The sequence below is a fragment of the Onychomys torridus genome, chromosome X (assembly GCF_903995425.1).
Source record: "Onychomys torridus chromosome X, mOncTor1.1, whole genome shotgun sequence".
NCBI classification, from domain to species: Eukaryota; Metazoa; Chordata; class Mammalia; order Rodentia; family Cricetidae; genus Onychomys; species Onychomys torridus.
Window position 1 is genome coordinate 119,101,237 of NC_050466.1, and position 18,428 is coordinate 119,119,664.

Below are 18,428 nucleotides of genomic sequence, written 5' to 3' on the forward strand. Positions count from 1 at the left end.
CTTAAGGGTCACCTATTCTAGAAAGTTATAGAAAACTTTCCCTAATAAACATCATCTTTTATATTTGGCACTTGGGTCCCTTCACAGACTTCAGAAATCAGTCTTACCAGTAGAGACGTTTCATATATTATTCCTGTTTTCACTGTGCTTGATCATTTTTAATAGAATTTTCTCTGAGCCAAGACTGTATTTCCTTTCTCCCCCGATACCTGACTGCTACACTCCTAACCACTCCTTGCTTCTCTCTGCCTTGTCTTCACTTGCAGATGAGAACACTACATTTCCTGGGGAGATGTTGACTAGATTCCCAGATTGTGGTAATGTCTGCTCTCAAGTGAATTCTCCTTAGAAATCACCTCCAACTTCCACCCTGGCCTCTTTCTTTCTGTGAACTTGGCATAGATCTTGCCCTCTCCTTTGTGTCTCCATTGTCTAACTATATAATCATTACAATTCTAGAAGCGAAAGGGTGCCTTTTGTTAACAAACAGGGAGGGGCAAGGTTTCAGGGTCCAGGGCAGCTAGGAGTGAGGGTTGTGTGGGGCATATTTGGTACCATAGCTTGTAGGTTTTTGATCCAGTCCCCCCATCAGGGCTACCATTTCACATGACTTCAGCATGAGGGATGATGCATCAGATAGACCCAAGGATCAGTTGGAGGATTGCAGGACCCCTCCACTTAATTCCCACCCCCAATTCATATTTCCAGATGTCTTTGTAGCAAAATTAAATTCTAGAGAAGCTTTAGAAAAAAGAAAAAAAAAGAAACAATTGGGAGTGAAAGGCAGAAAGAGAAGATGGAGCCCTTAAAGAAGGGAGGATCCCAAAGGAGGTGGGGACAAGGGGAGGAGAAGGGGAGGAGGAGAGGAGGAGGAAAGCGAGCCTGTCTCTTTAAGGGGGTTGGCTGTCAATCAGAGAGTCCTTTTCATTGCAGGAGGAGAGGACAAAGATACTCAGAGAGAAAAAGTAAAGGACAGAAGAAGGAGACTGGAGAGACCAGGATCCTTCCAGCTGAACAAAGTCAGCCGCAAAGCGGACTAGCCAGCAGGCTGCAATTGGAGTCAGAGTGCCAAAGACATGGGTGAGTTTCAAAAACTTTAGCAGCGAACATACAGGAATTCAAAGGAGAATTTCCAACTTTGGGGCGTTGGGTTTCCAGCAGTTTAAATAAGTTGTGTTTTGGCACTTGTTTTCTGTTTTCATTCCTTAGCATTTCATCGTATTAACTCCTTCTCTGCTGTACTGAGCATAATGCTTTATTGCCAATGAGTTCCATCAGTACATGTGGAGTCCCACAGATCCTTGGAGAGAATACCCAGCAGGATGGATGCGACCATGTGGCTTCCTACCCCTTCACCTCCTTCTCCTTTCTCCTTTCCCCTGATCTTAAGGCCCTGGTTATGGTGGGGTCATCTGGAACCCCTGGTTCCACTGGGAGCAACTTGAATATTGACTAATCCTCAGGTTTATCAAATACATACAAACTTCAGGGCATGTTTGGCATCAATAGGATGGAGAAACAGGGAAAATTGGACTCAGACTTAGAAGTGTCTGTGCTGGACATTCCAGGTTCAGAAAATGAAAATACAGTTAAAATGCAGTAAAACCATTGTAAATAGATATGGATTATCTATTATCTGTATCTAATCCATATCTGTGGGGAATAGATATGGATTGTGTGTGCATATGTGTGTGTGCACGGATGTGTGTGTGTGTTTGTGTGTGTGCGCACGCACCACATACAGCTCAACATTTCTAGTAAGTATCATGGACTTAGCTTGAATTCCTACTGTGCCAAGAAGGCTTCTATCTAAGGGCTCTTGTTGACTGAGACCTGAGGGCTTTTCTGCATCCCGTAAGGGTGGAAGCTGTGAAGTTCTGGTGTCCAGCAGTGCCTATTCAGTGTAAGGTGGGTGGAACATAAGGGTCTTTGCTTAGGCAAGATGCTGCAGAGATATCTACATATTGCTCACATTTAGGAACGATAAAAGTAGCAGCTTGAACACATCCTGAATGAAAGGAGATTCAATTTCCCTGTGTATTCACCATGCAACATAGTAGCCAGTAAGTTGATAGGAGCCACAGAAGTAGTCTTTCACTTAGACTGAACTGTTGTTAACCTTGTGTTTTTTTCTATCCCAAGTCACGGAGGGAACTGTTAGCAACATGTAAGTTAATAGGATAGTTAAGAGGGTGGTATATCAAACTAGGAGGCCAAATAACCAGGTTTGGGTCTCAGCTTAGTCTCTAATGAACTCTGCAAAATTGGGCATGTCACCAAGACTCGCCATTTCATCATCTGGAACACAGGGGCAGCAATAACTGTTTTGTCTACTTTCAGGGTGGAAGATCAAGTACTAATGATGTGGCAGTCCTGTCAATGTAGACAAGTTCTATATCCATTGTAAATTCTGATGACATCAACTATTATGTATTATATAACAATGCATACCTAGGCTGGCACTGCTTCCTTCCAAGGTTGTTGGGTTTTCTTTGTACACACCCATTTGATCACCTGAGTGCAACAGGGTGAGAAGAATTGTGGGAAGAACTCAGTTCTTGCTCTGGACCCAGAAATCCTATCTGATGTGAGTGCAGCTGATTGAGGAGGTTGTTCCTTCAAACCAGAGGGAATGCAAGTTGAATATTACGTCCTGGGGGATAAATCCTTGAAGAAAAGACAGGAAGAAAGAAAGAAAATGATCACAGGAACATTTTCTTATAACGGAGGCCAGATGATTTCCTCCAGAGGAAGGCCAGCGTGTGTGTGTGTGCGCGCACACACACACACACACACACACACACACGGTATCACTAAGGATGTATATTTGGGTAAGCAATACATGTACTAGGGATGCATGACAGGGTAGCCATTGTTTTCTCTAGTCACTCAATAACACAGTATCTGAGACAGTGTGACTGTTCAGCCATCTCTGACAAGGCAGTGAAATGCTTTATTGCTTCTGCTGTGGAGTGCATTGCTATTTAACTATTGCAATAGACCAGTCCAGTCATAGAATCTGGAATTGAAAAGAGCACTGGAACTTCTCTGAGGCAAAGCTGTGTGTGGTGGCCCATGCCTATAACACCCTAGGAAGATGAAGCAGGAGGAGCAATAGAAGTGGCCAGCTAGACAGCATAGGAGACTGTCCTTCCAAATGTTACATGAGCCAACCCTCAGTGCAGAAGTCATTCCTCTGACAATAAAGTAAACCTACATAAGTCTCTGCTTAATCACCACCAGAAACAGGCAGCTTATTACCTTGACCACAAAACCTCTTAGGATTGGAAGTGAAGAAAAGTACCGAATTCAGTAGTGTCTGAGCAAAAGGCTTATGGGCAGTTTAACAGCTTACTAAAACCTTGTCCAGACTTGGCAGCGAGATGCTTCAGATGAGTGTTTGGAGTAACAATGGAACGGAGAAAGAGACAAAGTGCCATAGTGAATATTTTCTGCTCAATAACAATGCCATTGCTGAACAGCAAAACATCGACTTCCTCAAGCTTGTTGTCTGAGAACAGTGGCCGTTACCCTGGCAACCAGACTTCGATGATGCTTCCCTCCAAGAGTGGCTTGGAAGTACAAAATGTGGAGGCAGAGCAGAGGCTGAGTTCTCCCAGGTACCTGAAGACTATCTGAATCCCATCAAAGGCACCACAAGAATGCCAGGAGTTAAAAAGAAAGCAGATTTAGAGCAGCATGCTAACTGACTCCTCCTAGAGACACTGACTAAAATGATCGAGGGCAGCCTTTGCCTCACCACTTCTTATCTGGTTCTTCCTAGCCAGGAGCTCTTGAAAAGCTAGAGAGATTAAACAATTTGCCCTGCTTGAGGGGCTTTACCTTGGTCCTGAGCCAGGACACCAAGAAATCTAGTCCATATCCTAACAATAATGTTCTCTCAGAGCTCTGGATAGCAACATCTTTAAGCCAGGGAGGGGGTAGGAGCATCTACAGGTCCTACCCAAGCCAGTGACGCATTCATTTTTCCCTGTCCTTTGTTCGTTCATTTGTTTGAGGGGTATGTGTGTGTGTGTGTGTGTGTGTGTGTGTGTGTGTGTGTGTGTGAGAGAGAGAGAGAGAGAGAGAGAGAGAGAGAGAGAGAGAGAGAGATTGTATAGCCTTGAAAATCATCCCTTGGTTACAGTTCTTTAGCAGTAAGCTGATAAGAAAAGGTCATAAGCCACAGTCAGTGGACAGAGTTTTCCCATCTTGTCCCATTCACAGGCCCTACCCAGTGTCAAAGTTACATTGAAGGTTCAGAGAGTCCTTCCTTAGCCTTTGCCAAATGATTAAGAGTGATCTCTCACTGACCTTGGAGCTCTTTGGTGTTCAAGGTTTTGGAAAAGAGTCAATGGCATCCTAAGGAAGAGGGTGAGGTTCTGCAGGTCAGCTTCCCACTTTAACCAAGGAAAGAGGGGGATCTAGTAGCATAAGGCAGGGCTACACTTGTCCCTACTGACAGATTGTTCTGCATTTCCCCACAACAGGACAAGGTAGAGACAGTGTTCAAGGAACAGATTTTAACAACCAAGCTTGGATTTTGACCTCCAAATGTTTGCACATGAATTGTTCTCTCTCTCTCTCTCTCTCTCTCTCTCTCTCTCTCTCTCTCTCTCTCTCTCTCTTTCTCTCTCTCTCTCTCTCTCTCTCTCTAGCTTGCTCTCATGCTCTCTCTTGCACTCTCTCTCACTTTCTCTCACTCTCTCCTGTCCCCCCCTCTTCTGTCCTCCCCCCCCCCCTCGGGTTTGTCTGTGTGTTCCGGTCTGTATCTGAAGAAGAACATAGGAGGTAAGGTGGGCCAGTTGCTGTTCTGGTGGTGGTAGCAGCAGTAGTTACCACTGGTAGTAGAACAGTCATGATAATGATACCTGTCTAATAAGGAGGCTGGAGTTCTTTTTTATTTAACTTTGTCCATATGACTTGACTATCAAGCAGACTTGAATCCTCAGGCCCCAGCAGAGCCCTTTTGAGCTCTGGAATATACTATAAGTACTAATATAATACAGGAAAGACGAAGTCATAGGCAAGGCTTTGTCCTAACAAGATGAGACCAGGAGCAAAAGTCTTTGTCTCTGTCTCCTCCTGATTATTGTTGTTTTACTTCTAGAACCCTACCCACTTATCGCCATCTATCTATCCCTAGTACCAGTCACAGCCGCTCTAGTATCTTAGCCATGTTAATGGCTATAGGCCCTTATCAAGGAAGCCTCTGTTTGTGGGTTGAGGTTAAGGGGTGGGGATTCTGGGAGGAGGGGAAGACTGCAGCGCATATTAGAGACTTAGGGAGATGGGACCAGTTTCTCACTCAAAGAGCCTGCCTGTTGTTTTGCTCTATTGTATAGGGTTCTTCTATCTCTCCCTTTGTCAGCTGCATTCAAGGGACAAGCTGGGAATTGTGTGGGGTACAATTGGTCTCTTTCTACCATTCCTGTCTATGAAAGCCCTTCCTCTCCTCCCTTTGATGAGTTCCCAGATTCACACTGCATTTCCATCATGGAGCTGGTCCTTGAGGTGTGCCCAGGGCATGGGAAAGGAGGGAGGGCTCTGGAACACTTGGCTCCTGCTTAAAGAGACTGAATCAGGATCAGGACAGTCAGTGGGATGGGCCTTAATCTGAGAGTCACAATAGTACTGTTGATCTCCGACAGCAAACACTGCTGAGAAGGGAAGTTCTATTACAGATTGATCATGCTTGTTTGGGCGATTTGGAGATAAATATATCCAACTCTGAACTAATGTCTTCCTTATGTTTTCATCACAGGACTTGGTTACATCCACTTTAGCACTAGATAATAGGGATCTTTGGTTTTCAATTAGGAAATAAGTTTGTTCTCCCAAACAAGATTGGAAGTTTTCTGAGGAAAGGGAATTGGACTCTTAATTTCTGTTTCTTGCAGCATCTATGTTACTAGTACTGTGCTTGATGTTAGTGTCCTCAGGTCACTCAAACACAAAGAAAACGAAAGCGTCATTAATTTTCTGTGTGCTCTCTCATCAAAATGAGACATTGAAATCTCATTGAGTAGCAGCTGTATTATGTAATTCTTTTATACTGACTCCACCACATCACAATTTATACTTAGCTGGGAAATGACAGACTGCCTTTTAACATTCAAAACCCTGTTGACCCTGAGGTATTCTGAAACAGAGAGCTTATGGTTTTTAGGCTGGTGCTTACTTGTTCCCAAGTTCATTTCTTGGATTGTGAAAAATCAAAGTGAACCCAATGGACTTTTATTCAGAATCCTTTGACTGTCAACGACTGTGATGAAAAGATAATCTCTTATATGTTCTGAGTTTTTCCCTGTTGGAATTCAAATTTTGACTTTTGCTTGGGCAGATTAGCTGCAATTCCTTACTTCCACTGAACTTAAATGCCCTTAGAACAAACATTTCATCTGAATTTTGAGGAAATTAACATCAGATGCTTGTTTTGATATTGTTAAACTATTTTATAACCTAACAAAGGTCGATTTATCTCACGGAGTTTATGTTGGATTCCACATTAGAGAGAGACTCACTAAAGTCTGTGTCCTTGTTTCTTGCTTTGAACATCAATAGAACAGAAAGGGGGGGTGTTAAGTTATTATCTGAAAACTAAGAAAATAGAGAAAATAGGTGTAAAAAATAAAGTGGTGGTGATTTAGAGTTGCTCCTAAAGTTTTGTCTCCTAGTAAAAACACTAAATGTGACATTTTCCGGTTATTTTGATGACCACCAAATGATCATGTGTCCAGGATGGGAAATCATTCTTTGTTTCATCACTTGATGGTAAGAGGGAAAAATCATCCTTAGTGTAGATGATATAGAAGGGCATCAGCTAAAGCATTGAGTAGATTTCTCTGTTTGCCTGGCAAGAGCTCAAGTTCCTGATCCCACCTGCCTCACCATTAGACCATCTCATGGTGAAAATGCTGGCATGAGTGAATGGGCACAGGATGACCACTTGCCAGGGTAGATGGCTCTCCTTACGCTGGGCTAAATAAACAGTTCTGCCATTGTTTACTGGATCTGACCCCCTCCCCACCCCCAGGCCTGCAGGGCCTTGCAGAATACCAATGAGGCTCCTGAGATCTCAGGAGAAAACAAGGCTTCTTTGTCTGGGGAAGTTATGGAGGGCTGTGTCCAAGGCTTGACCCTTTGCTGGAGAGAGAGAGAACAGTGGGGTCAGTGACCTCCCCACCCCCACCTCAGGCTTCAGAGACCTTCTTTGCTAGAAGAGTCTAAGAGTCTGAGGGTGGAGAGGAGTTCAAAGGGCAGACAGTGAAAATGGTGGTGCTGTTTACTTCCAAGTGCCTTTTCTTGACTTACTGATACATGTAGCTTCACTCAATGATAAAATAAGATCAATTTCTGGAATGTCTCCCCAAGACAGTGACCACTTTCAGCTTTGGTGTACACACGCATGTATTGTATACATCTGTGCAAGCGTGCACATGCACACACATCATAGGCCAGTAGTGAACATTTCTCTTACAAAGTTCATGTTGAGTAAACTCAGCCTCTACTCACAGTAGCCCAGCTACAAACCAATTGACTGCCTTTCGTGGAGTGCTTCCGTTTGGGGAAAAGGAAAGGGACCCAGTTCAGCTATAAATGTTTGCTACATACTTTGGCTTGGGCTTCTGAGCTGTATCTCTAATGTCATGTACAAGGATCTTCAAAGAAGACCCTCTTTAAAGTCCAGGGAAGGCTGTCCTTTCAGTGAGTGGTGGGTAATAGGGCTCAATTATTCTATGGCTCTGATAAAAGAGACAAATGCCTCTATCCCAACTTTTCCATGGTATACATCATCTGATCTTTCAACATCTCTTGACATTATTCAACTTAGCTGTGAAAATCACATGTTTAAGTATCTGAGGTTTTAATAAAAACTGAGCTCATATTAAGGGATCAGATAATGAACTTCAATTTCTCCTGGTACTCTGTTGTAGATAATTGAACTTGGCTTAGAGAAATACATGAATATAAAAGTCCAAACTTTGGAAAATTATTTTCTTTCTTTCTTTTTGGAGCTGAGGATCAAACCCTAGGCCTTGCGCTTGCTAGGCAAGAGCTCTACCACTGAGCTAAATCCCCAGCCCTTGGAAAATTATTTTCATTCTATAAGATAAGGAGTTACAACATACTTATCAAAAACTAGTACTTTCTTAGGCACATTTCCTAATTATTTCTATGTACATTTACTATAGGAATAGATGTATAAAAATCAACTGACCTATATATGTATGTATGTTATGTATGTATGTATCTACACGTTACTAAATATGTGTGCACATATATTTTATATATTATATACACATGCATATATTAAATATATACTATCTACATACACTATCTGATATATCTGTTACATATACATCCTATTTAAAGATCTTAACATTTTCATTTCTCCACCTTTTGCAGATCTGGTCAAGAGGCCAGAGGGAACCACATGTGTATTTGTCTCGTCAGCCATCTAGTTGGCATTTGATCAGTTTCATTTCATAAACACCAGAACTTGGGCCATAGCTGCTTCCAGGGTCGGTAACTACTTGATGTACCTTTCTTATTTCTCAGCAACACTGGTACAGGGCTGAGAGGTGCCTGGTCTGGGGAATCTCAGATATTCTTAGCACTTTAAGACACCTGTGTTCCCAGGCCCTGTGTGTTCCCATGGCCCGTGTCTCATGCCAGAAAGCTGCTGTGGTCATTACAGAAAGTCTCTTTGTGGCTGTACCGACAGAATCTCAGTGTAATTTTGAGGGTACAGAAACTGGGCAAGCTGCAGTGGTGTGCAGCAAACATTCAAAACATTGACAAATCATAAAGCTTTTATTAAAATATATCTCTACTGAATAGGGAATCAAATACTCTGCTCTGTCTGACATGGATTCTGTAGAAGCAGCAAACACTCTTAACCACCAAGCCATCTCTCCAGCCCCAAGTCTGCGTTTCCATCATTACTATTCTTTTTATTTTTGTGTGCAAAAGCAACCTTCCTTGTCCTGTGCCAGTTCCTTTCTTCTCTGTCTTGATCCCTTCTATCTAGATTAAGAAGGATTTGGCTTTCCTTGCAACAAATATACATCATGTGTGGGAATGTCCAGAAACATGCAATTTCCATCATATCTTCCACCTGGAATGCTCTTTCAGTTCAAATTGTGTCTGAAAATACTAACATCTATGGTTCGTACGCTTTCTTCTGAAATTCTAAATGTATCTCTGTAGCCATTTACTTGGTTTCCTGGAATTGATGGTGGAAAATATTACACCTGCTTCATTCATTCTTCCTCAGTAAACTGAAGACTTCCAATCTGGCAGAAGTTCATCCCTTTTCTGTTTTCATATCCCATGTACAATGCTGGGCACATTTATTCTATGGTTGATGAAAATAAGTCAACAGACTACAAAAGTAGGAAAAGTTGGGTTAATCTTATCACTTTCCTGGATTGCTACTTGAATTAGTTGATTCCTTTTAAAAATCCATATATTCAGTGTATTGAACATGAGGCTTCATTTTTAAGAATGGGACAAAATAATGAATCTGGGTCAATCTCACATTCCCAAAGCTAAAACCTGTAGATTGTCCTTTAGAACTCCCAAGATAACCACTCTCTGTGCTTGGCAGCATGGGCTGCTTGGCCCAGCAATGTATGTGAGTGGATGAGTTACCTCTTACGCATACCTGACTCCCCGCTTCTTCACTAGGCTTGTTAGAGTGCTGTGCAAGATGTCTGGTTGGGGCCCCCTTTGCTTCCCTGGTGGCCACTGGATTGTGTTTCTTTGGAGTGGCACTGTTCTGTGGATGTGGACATGAAGCTCTCACTGGTACAGAGAAGCTAATTGAGACCTATTTCTCCAAAAACTTCCAGGACTATGAGTATCTCATTAATGTGTAAGTACCTCCCCCTCCCAGACCCACGTCTATTTGTCCCTCAACCTATCGTGGAGGTACACAACTCATCAGCATCTTCGTGACTAGTAGGGGACCAGTGTGGAGCCAGATAGGATTCCTGACCATATCTCTGTATACAGAGTCTCCTGTGCCATGTTGGAAGCTCTATGTGAGGGATAATGTCAGGTTCAGAAAAGAGGTATGCTTCCTCTCACTCCTCCCTGTTGGCTCACACAGGGTCCAGTTTCTGCCAAGTGTGTTTAATGTTGTGTGAGCTGTCTCCACAATGGCAGGTGGCGGTCCAGTGATGGGGCAGAGTGGAGTCCCTGGTCTTGGTCTGACACACTGTTCTTGTGTACTCAGGCTTAGTCTTGCCTACTCCTAGAGCAAGCCAGGCTACAGTTGTTCATGAATCATCTCCCAGTTTGTCTAGCATACCTCTCCTATGGAGTAGCACTTCTGAACGGTCAGGAAAGGAGCAGCAAGCTTGCTTCACTAGGATGCAGGATAACAAGGATTCCAGAGCGCGGGGAGAAGCACATGCTTTTGCCCACCTTCTACCTGGCTTCATTCACTTCGGTGAAGAAAAGGTGAAGGAACTCAGGAGAAACCTAGTAATTCCTCTCAAGAACCTCTAGCTCATTAGGCATGTACCTTTCTTTACTAACTGACAAAAAGAGCTGTGCTCTCTGAATAAGGGTGTCTGGACTTTTCCATCTGTCAATGCAGGATTCATGCTTTCCAGTATGTCATCTATGGAACTGCCTCTTTCTTCTTCCTTTATGGGGCCCTCCTGCTGGCTGAGGGCTTCTACACCACCGGCGCAGTCAGGCAGATCTTTGGCGACTACAAGACCACCATCTGCGGCAAGGGCCTGAGCGCAACGGTAACAGGGGGCCAGAAGGGGAGGGGTTCCAGAGGCCAACATCAAGCTCATTCTTTGGAGCGGGTGTGTCATTGTTTGGGAAAATGGCTAGGACATCCCGACAAGGTGATCATCCTCAGGATTTTGTGGCAATAACAAGGGGTGGGAGACAACTGGGCGTGAGTCTGTGGCCTCATCCCCACCCAAGGTTGGGTCCTCTCCAGAGGCCTGGCTTTTGAGTGAGGAAGCGATGGCTACAGCTGAACGATATGGTCAGGAAGAACGTGGTGCCTGGCCGGCTTAGCCTAACCTTCCAAAGGTTCCCTAGAAAATTTCATCTCAAACTGAAAAGCATGAATTTTGTAGGATGCTTTGTACAATAAGACCATTTCTAACCAATCTGTTGGTATTCCTTTATTTTGTTCCTAGCAAGGACTACAAGAGTGGACCAGACTATACAAGAATCTAAAATACTTGTCATGGGATTGAGACTTAGACACGTAACCTGAAATGGAGGGTGGACCATAGAAATTAAAGAATTGACCCAAGTCACAGTATTCTGGGATCATATTACTATTGGGGGTCCCAGAGAGAATTAGGCTAGATCTGCATATTTCACATTTATCTTTGGGCTAGCCATGTTTTAGAAAGACATGTATTGGTTTTTAGTTTCTCGAGTTAAAGATCTTTTGGGGTCTGAACATGTGTGTGTTGTGGTGATGACATTTTGTGACCAGCAGTTAGCTTAGAATGGTTTTAGATCTGAAATTTAAATCTCCTATTGGCACTGTTCAGTGACTAGGGAACAAAACTCCAAAGAACATCTTGTAAGCTCAGCCTAAGGCACAAAATGGCACAACTTTCTTTCAGGACTTTTTTATTTTTACTTCTTTATACCTTCTCTGCCCTCCAAATCCCCTGAAGCCTCTCTAACCCAGGGATCCGCCTCACTCCAACTCCCACCCGCTCCCTACCCTCCATCACACTTGGGGCCAGTTCTCTAAGAGATACTGCCAAGGACACTTCACAGAAGTGCCCTGCTCATTAATTTCATTTGAGGGAGATGCCTGGAATCTGACTTTATTGGCATATGCCACTCCAGGATCTTCCAGTGTGTGTTTCAAGGTCTGCACACTGACGCTGATTTTTAACCATCCCATGTCAATTGTTTTAGTTTGTGGGCATCACCTATGCCCTGACTGTTGTATGGCTCCTGGTGTTTGCCTGCTCTGCTGTGCCTGTGTACATTTACTTCAATACCTGGACCACCTGTCAGTCAATTGCCAACCCTAGCAAGACCTCTGCCAGTATAGGCAGTCTCTGCGCTGATGCCAGAATGTACGGTGAGTTGGATGTGGGAGTCCTGGCATCTATGGAAGCAACATGTACTGTTTTTGTCCTAGGGTGAGGAGGATGGTGATTATGGAAATATTGTAACATGATGAATAAATGCATCTTAGTTGATTAATCTCTTTCCTGAAACTGAGGATTTTTCACACACACACACACACACACACATACACACACACACACACACAAGAAAGGGAACATGGAAGTTTTGGGAGCATTTGTTTGTTTGTTTTTTGGCTGTTCTTACTCCTTTTCTCTGATGGAGTGCTAATACCAACCCCCAAAGCAGCACATTTCAATACTATAAGACTTCAGCATTATTCAATACCACCTTTGCTTTTATATAATTTTAGAAAGGAGGATCATGCTTATTGTCAGTATCAGGTTCACTGCCAGGATAGAGAAGGTGGAAAGGTTCTGGAATAAGCCTCCACATGGCCTTCTCACTCTCTGAAGTTTACTCTGCTTGATTTTTGTGCCTTAGGTGTTCTCCCATGGAATGCTTTCCCTGGCAAGGTTTGTGGCTCCAACCTTCTGTCCATCTGCAAAACAGCTGAGGTAAGTTAATGATTAGGCTTATTTTTGAAACAGATTGGCTAATAACATAGAAATGCCAGCCGATAACAGACCTCATGACCTTCAATTTCAAGGATTGTAGTCTCCATGTTAGACTTTGAATAAGCAGATTTCCCTTCTACAAAATAATGGCTAAGTGTGCCTGAACCATTGACCATACTGATTAAAAGTAAAAGTACCTATTTTCCCCGGAGCTGCATCAGAAATCTTACTTTCCCAAACTCCCCTCATTAAAAGAAAAATGTATAGCTTTAGGTAAAGGTAATACTTAGTAGTAAAATTTCCCAAATGAAAATCTTCATTAAGGTTAAAAACTTATCAAGAGAATAGGCCATGCACAAAGACACACATGGACTCTATAAAATAGTTTACACTTGAGGGCTGGAGAGATGGCTCAGCGGTTAAGAGCACTGGCTGTTCTTCCAGAGGTCCTGAGGTCAATTCCCAGCAACCACGTGGTGGCTCACAACCGTCTGTAATGAGATCTGGTGCCCTCTTCCAGCATGCAGGCATACATGCTATATATATAATAAATAAATGAATAAATAAATAAATATTTTAAAAAATACTTTACATTTGAAACTCCATCTTTTCCAATGAAGTAAGTACACTTGAAAAAAAGAAAATGCTTCATTGAGAAGATCTATATGCCATAGAGGCAAGGGAATAAAAGCAAATCCTGGGGAGAAAGTCATAAAAACAACATCTTTGAAACTGAAGTATTGACTTTAAAATTTGGGATTCTGGGCACAACTGTGGGAGATGAGTTAATTATTTGGGATCGTTCATCTGTTCTGAGTCCTTGGGATACTGTGAGTGTGAGGTGCTAAGACAGACAAATGGAGGGTGACACTTAGGGAAGTGAAAATTTAGAGACACAAAATTAACATACAGGAGAGACAGCAATGCAGCCAGCAAACTGCCTTCACTCTTTAGAGCGGCTCATGCTTTTCTTTTCTGTTACATGAAATAATTCTCTTGCACACATTTTCCTGCAGTTCCAAATGACCTTCCACCTGTTTATTGCTGCATTTGTGGGTGCTGCAGCCACACTAGTTTCCCTGGTAAGTTGTTTTAAAATAATATTAGAAAATAAATGCTCCAGGCATAGCTTGAGCAGTGTTAGGCTGAGACTAGAAGAGAGACTCCTTCCAACTTTGAAAGGCTGGAGAGAAGCTATGAGAAGGGACAGCAAGGTGTGGGGCTCCATATGCTGCCGTGGGTATCACTAAACAGGATTTGCTGTATCCCAGGATTCTGTATAGTAGAAACATCTTAGTCTCTGGTGGACTTAATTACTCTCAGGGAGACTGGAGGGACCTGCTCCTATTAGAATTGTTATGACATGCTGCAGTCTTATGCCCCAGGCCCTGCAGGTAGTGTTGCTACAGTACCAATGCAGTATGCTCATTCTAGAGGCACTGAAGGGCAAGGTGATTTACCTCAAGTCTCAAGCAGCAATTAACTACAAGGAAGATCTCACAGAATCCTCCTCAGTACCTGGAGGCTTTTGTTGTGGGATGTTCTGTATGTCAAATGTGTTGCTCTGATTGGTTAAAATAAATAAAGTGCTGATGGGTAGCCAGGCAGGAAGGATAGGGTAGGCGGGACAAGGAGGAGGAGAATTGTGGGAAGTGAAAGGCTGGGTAGAGAGATACTGCCAGCCGCCACCATGACAAGGAAGATGTAAGGTACTGGTAAGCCACTAGCCACGTGGCAACTTATAGACTAATAGAAATGGGTTAATTTAAGATAGAAGTAGATAACAAGAAGCCTGCCACAGCCATACAGTTTGTAAACAATATAAGTTTCTGTGTGTTTACTTGGTTGGGTCTGAGCATCTATGGGCCTGGCAGGTGAGAGAGATTTGTCCTGACTGTGGACCAGGCAGGAAAACTCTAGCAACAGACTTTCACAAAATCCAGCTCACTTCTACTTTGTAAAATCAATTGATGCATAAAAGATAGTAGGGCTGTGCTGCATGAAGTAGCTGTGTGTCCATAGCCAACACTTTACGATTCCAAGTCATTACACATGCTGACGTGACAGAGCACAGGCATAGCTAATTTCCTTAAGGAAAGGTCAGTGGTTAGCAGAACCTAGCTGTGGAATACACCTTTATTGATTAGGTTATCTGGGCTACTATTTAAGTGTCTAATAGAAGATTTCTATTCACATACATAGAAAAAAGAACAGCAATGAGCCTTTTTGTTTGTTTGTTTGCTTGCTTTCAGACAGACGATTTCCTATTATTTAGTTGTGAGTTTATTTCAAACTCTCCCTCATTCCTAAAAGGTTTGGGGTCGAGAGACCTTCCCTTTCTACTCACTCATCTTCTCTCTTCTGTTCTCTACAGCTCACCTTCATGATTGCTGCCACTTACAACTTCGCCGTCCTTAAACTCATGGGCCGAGGCACCAAGTTCTGATCTCCCATAGAAAGTCCCCTTTGGCTAATAGCGAGGCTCTAACCACACAGCCTACAGTGTTGTGTCTCCTGTCTTAACTCTGCCTTTGCCACTGATTGGCCCTCTTCTTACTTGATGAGTATAACAAGAAAGGAGAGTCTTGCAGTGATTAATCTCTCTCTGTGGACTCTCCCTTTTACGTACCTCTTTTAGTCATTGTGCTCCACAGCTGGTTCCTGCTAGAACTAGGGAGTGCCTGAGAAGGTGATTCTCCAGCTGCAAGTCCCAGAGGAATGAAAGCTCTAATTCAATTTGGGAGCACCTTCTGAAGACCAGGATGTACTTCCTTCTCAAAGGGCATTTCCATTGAGAAAAACAAAGTGAAAAGAGAGATTCTCAGGGAGAGAGCAGGAATGTCCTTGGTCTCCTGGCCATCAATAGGAGCCACATGTATTCTCCTTGATACACAAAACCAAGAGCTCACTCTATCTTCCTATTTCCACTGAAGACAGAAGAAAAGAAAAGAATGCTAGGAAAGCAATAGAATTTGCCCAAATCTGCCTCCTGCAGCTGGGAGACAGGGGTCAAAGCAAGGATCTTTCACCCCTAGAAAGAGAGCTCTGACCCCAATGGCAATGGACTATTTAAGCCCTAACTCAGACAGCCCTACTTACTGCATAAGGGAGCACAGTGTCTGTGTAGACAAAGAGGGCAGAATCTGTCCTTACACCTCATTAGGAAGAGAAACAGTGTTGTCAGGATCTTCTCGCTCCCCTCTCCTTGATAACAGCTACCATGACAACCCTGTGGTTTCCAAGGAGCTGAGAATATATGGAAACTAGCTTTCATGAAATAAGACTGTGACCTAGAGAGCAGTAGTTGGTGGAGGCTAAAGGTGTAACTTAAGGTGGCCCTTGGAGAGATGACAGATAGTTAACTCTTTGGATAGCATACCTTTTTTTTTCTGTCGATTAACTGTGTCCTCTGGCCTCAATCTGGCATATCTTCACAATGGTGCTCTTTTCCTGGGTTTTTAGCCATTCACTCCTGGCAGGTGATTTGAAGATCTTGATTAGTTTGAGAGTGATTCATGTTTCACATTTTCCAATTGTTTCCTCTCTTGTTTGGAGTTAGATCAGAAAGATCTGGAGAATGTTTTTTTGATTATAGTTCTTTTTGAAAAAAAGGACACTGGACAGTAAGCATTACAAAATATTTCAAATTGTCTAGTCCTGTGAATGTATTTGAATTTTCCACAAGTATCTGCACTTATAGACATGGGCTTGGTAAATTTCAACCTCAATTTGAATAACCTGTCCAATATTTTTCTTTTCTAACAAATGACAGATGATTTTGCTTGCTAATGTTATCCTGGCATTTTGAGAATTAGACTTAGCCTAGAGGATATTGTCTCTTGGTATGTATAGGTCACATAGTAGATTGTACCAGCTGTCAGCTGTTCATTTGGTAAGCTTCCATGGAGATCTGGAGACATGGAGAGGACAGACAGAAAGAATTTGAAACCTGAAGAACTCCCAGATGTCAAGCTTATCCTGTATTTGTTAACTTTGAGATAAAAAAAACAAAAACAAAAAAACAACTCCGATCTGTTTTGACTGAAGAAAAGGTTATTGTAGACTTTTATTATAGATTTGTGACGTCTTTATTCTCCAGAGTATTTTGTGCCATGCTGAAGGGCTGTCCAAGAAGACGGTGAGACTTGTTCTTAGGCCAGTATATAAGATAGCTAGCAGGATACACAGAGGGAGGAGAGGGGAAGGCTCTGTAAGAAACCAATCAAGATCAAAGAAAGTGAAATAACCGATGTCTTTTATGTTGTTTTGATCTGATAACATAACAGATAACCAGCTGTCCCCTGAAAACCTCACATGCAGACGTACCCACACGCACATACAAAGAGAGTTAATCAACTGCAAGTGTTTCCTTCACTTCTGATACAGAATTTTGATTTTAACAACATAAAGAATAAACTTGTAGAAACTCATCTTATAAAATGTATTTTATAAAATTAAAGAAAATAAAATTAAGAATGTTCTCAATCAAACCTGGTGTCCTTTGAGTGAATTGTTCTGTTTGTCCTCAGCAACAAGGAACTTAATTATAGCTAGCTCAAGGTGCTCATTTATTTTTCAGGCCATGTAAGTTATTCTTTCACTACTTCTATGAAAAATGTACCAGATAAATACATTACTTCTTTTTTTATACCTATGGGCACTAAGAAATCGAGGCAAAATACTAAACAGTGTACCTAAAAAAAAAAACCAATAAATGCTTGTCTGTACTTAAATATTGTTATTTGAGGCAAGGGTTCACTATAATCTTTGGCTGTCCTGGAACTCTCCATGTATAGCAGGCTGGCCTTGAATTTGAGATCCACCTGCCTCTGCCTCCAGAGTGCTGGGATTAAGGCGTATGCTTCCGTGCTGGGCTAACCTGGGGTCTCTAAACCGGTTCATTTTGTGTTTCTGAGTGTTCTGCTCATGCTGAGTCAGTAAGATTTACTTGCCCAGTGTCATTGTGGTGCCCCGGCACCTGGTGAACTTATCACTATTTTTACCTTTTCTCAAAATTGTTTAGCTTTTCCAGTAAAGATGCCCAGGTGTTTCCCATGTGAATAATACATAGTTTTACTTGGGAAGTACTAAATGAAAGGTTTGAAGTTGAATGTTGATTGGTCGGGGAAGATATAACAAGGACAAGATAAATGTAAACATGCTGTGGCAGTTCTGGATTAAAAGGAATTGATAGCCACTGCCCTCGAGAGCTTAGGCCATGAGCTCACTTAACATAACATGGACAGCATTCTGATGCCCAGCCTGAAGAAAGCTAAAAACTGGCTGTAGATTTGTCCCATCGTTGTGGCTGACAAGAAACATAAGAAAGGAGACTTTAGCTGTAGGCCACATGTTAGTGATCAGTTAAGGAGCTCTATCTCTGCTTCACCACAATTCATACTCTCCAAGGAAGTCTGCTTGAAGGGCTTTAAGACAGAGACTAAAATGCATGGGATTTCTTTTTAGATACTGGAAACAAGGACACGGCACCACGCTTTGGAGAATTGATTTGGTGCCTCTGAGTGAATGTATTTTTGCCTCAGAGGAGCAAAAGCCAGTTCCCAAGAAAGCTGTGTTTTCCATCTGTCCTTATTTAGTTCTGCCCTCTGGGATGGATCTAGAGATGGAGTTTCCAGGCCCTCAGAAGCTGAGAGCATCTCTAATTTGTCAATTGAGCCCATTGTTCTGCGTTCTCCTACACACCATAAACTTTCTTTCTCTGAAATGAAACAGCTCTCTTTGTGCTCAGATCAGCTAAAAATTGAAATACAGCAG

General features: G+C 42.6%; 1 protein-coding gene across 2 annotated transcripts; it reads left to right on the forward strand.

Moving 5' to 3' along the window:
* Positions 1–298: 298 nt before the first annotated feature.
* Plp1 (proteolipid protein 1) lies at positions 299–17,107 on the forward strand. 2 transcript variants are annotated; one of them, XM_036174608.1, is made up of 8 exons: positions 299–317; positions 934–1,080; positions 9,694–9,880; positions 10,610–10,871; positions 11,920–12,088; positions 12,580–12,653; positions 13,670–13,735; positions 15,028–17,107. In XM_036174608.1, exons 2-8 carry the CDS (start codon positions 1,077–1,079, stop codon positions 15,097–15,099), a joined length of 834 nt encoding a protein of 277 aa, XP_036030501.1. In that variant the 5' UTR covers positions 299–317; positions 934–1,076; the 3' UTR covers positions 15,100–17,107. The 2 variants fall into 2 exon arrangements, with proteins under 2 accessions (XP_036030501.1, XP_036030502.1); XM_036174609.1 differs by having other exon boundaries at positions 10,610–10,766.
* Positions 17,108–18,428: the final 1,321 nt, after the last annotated feature.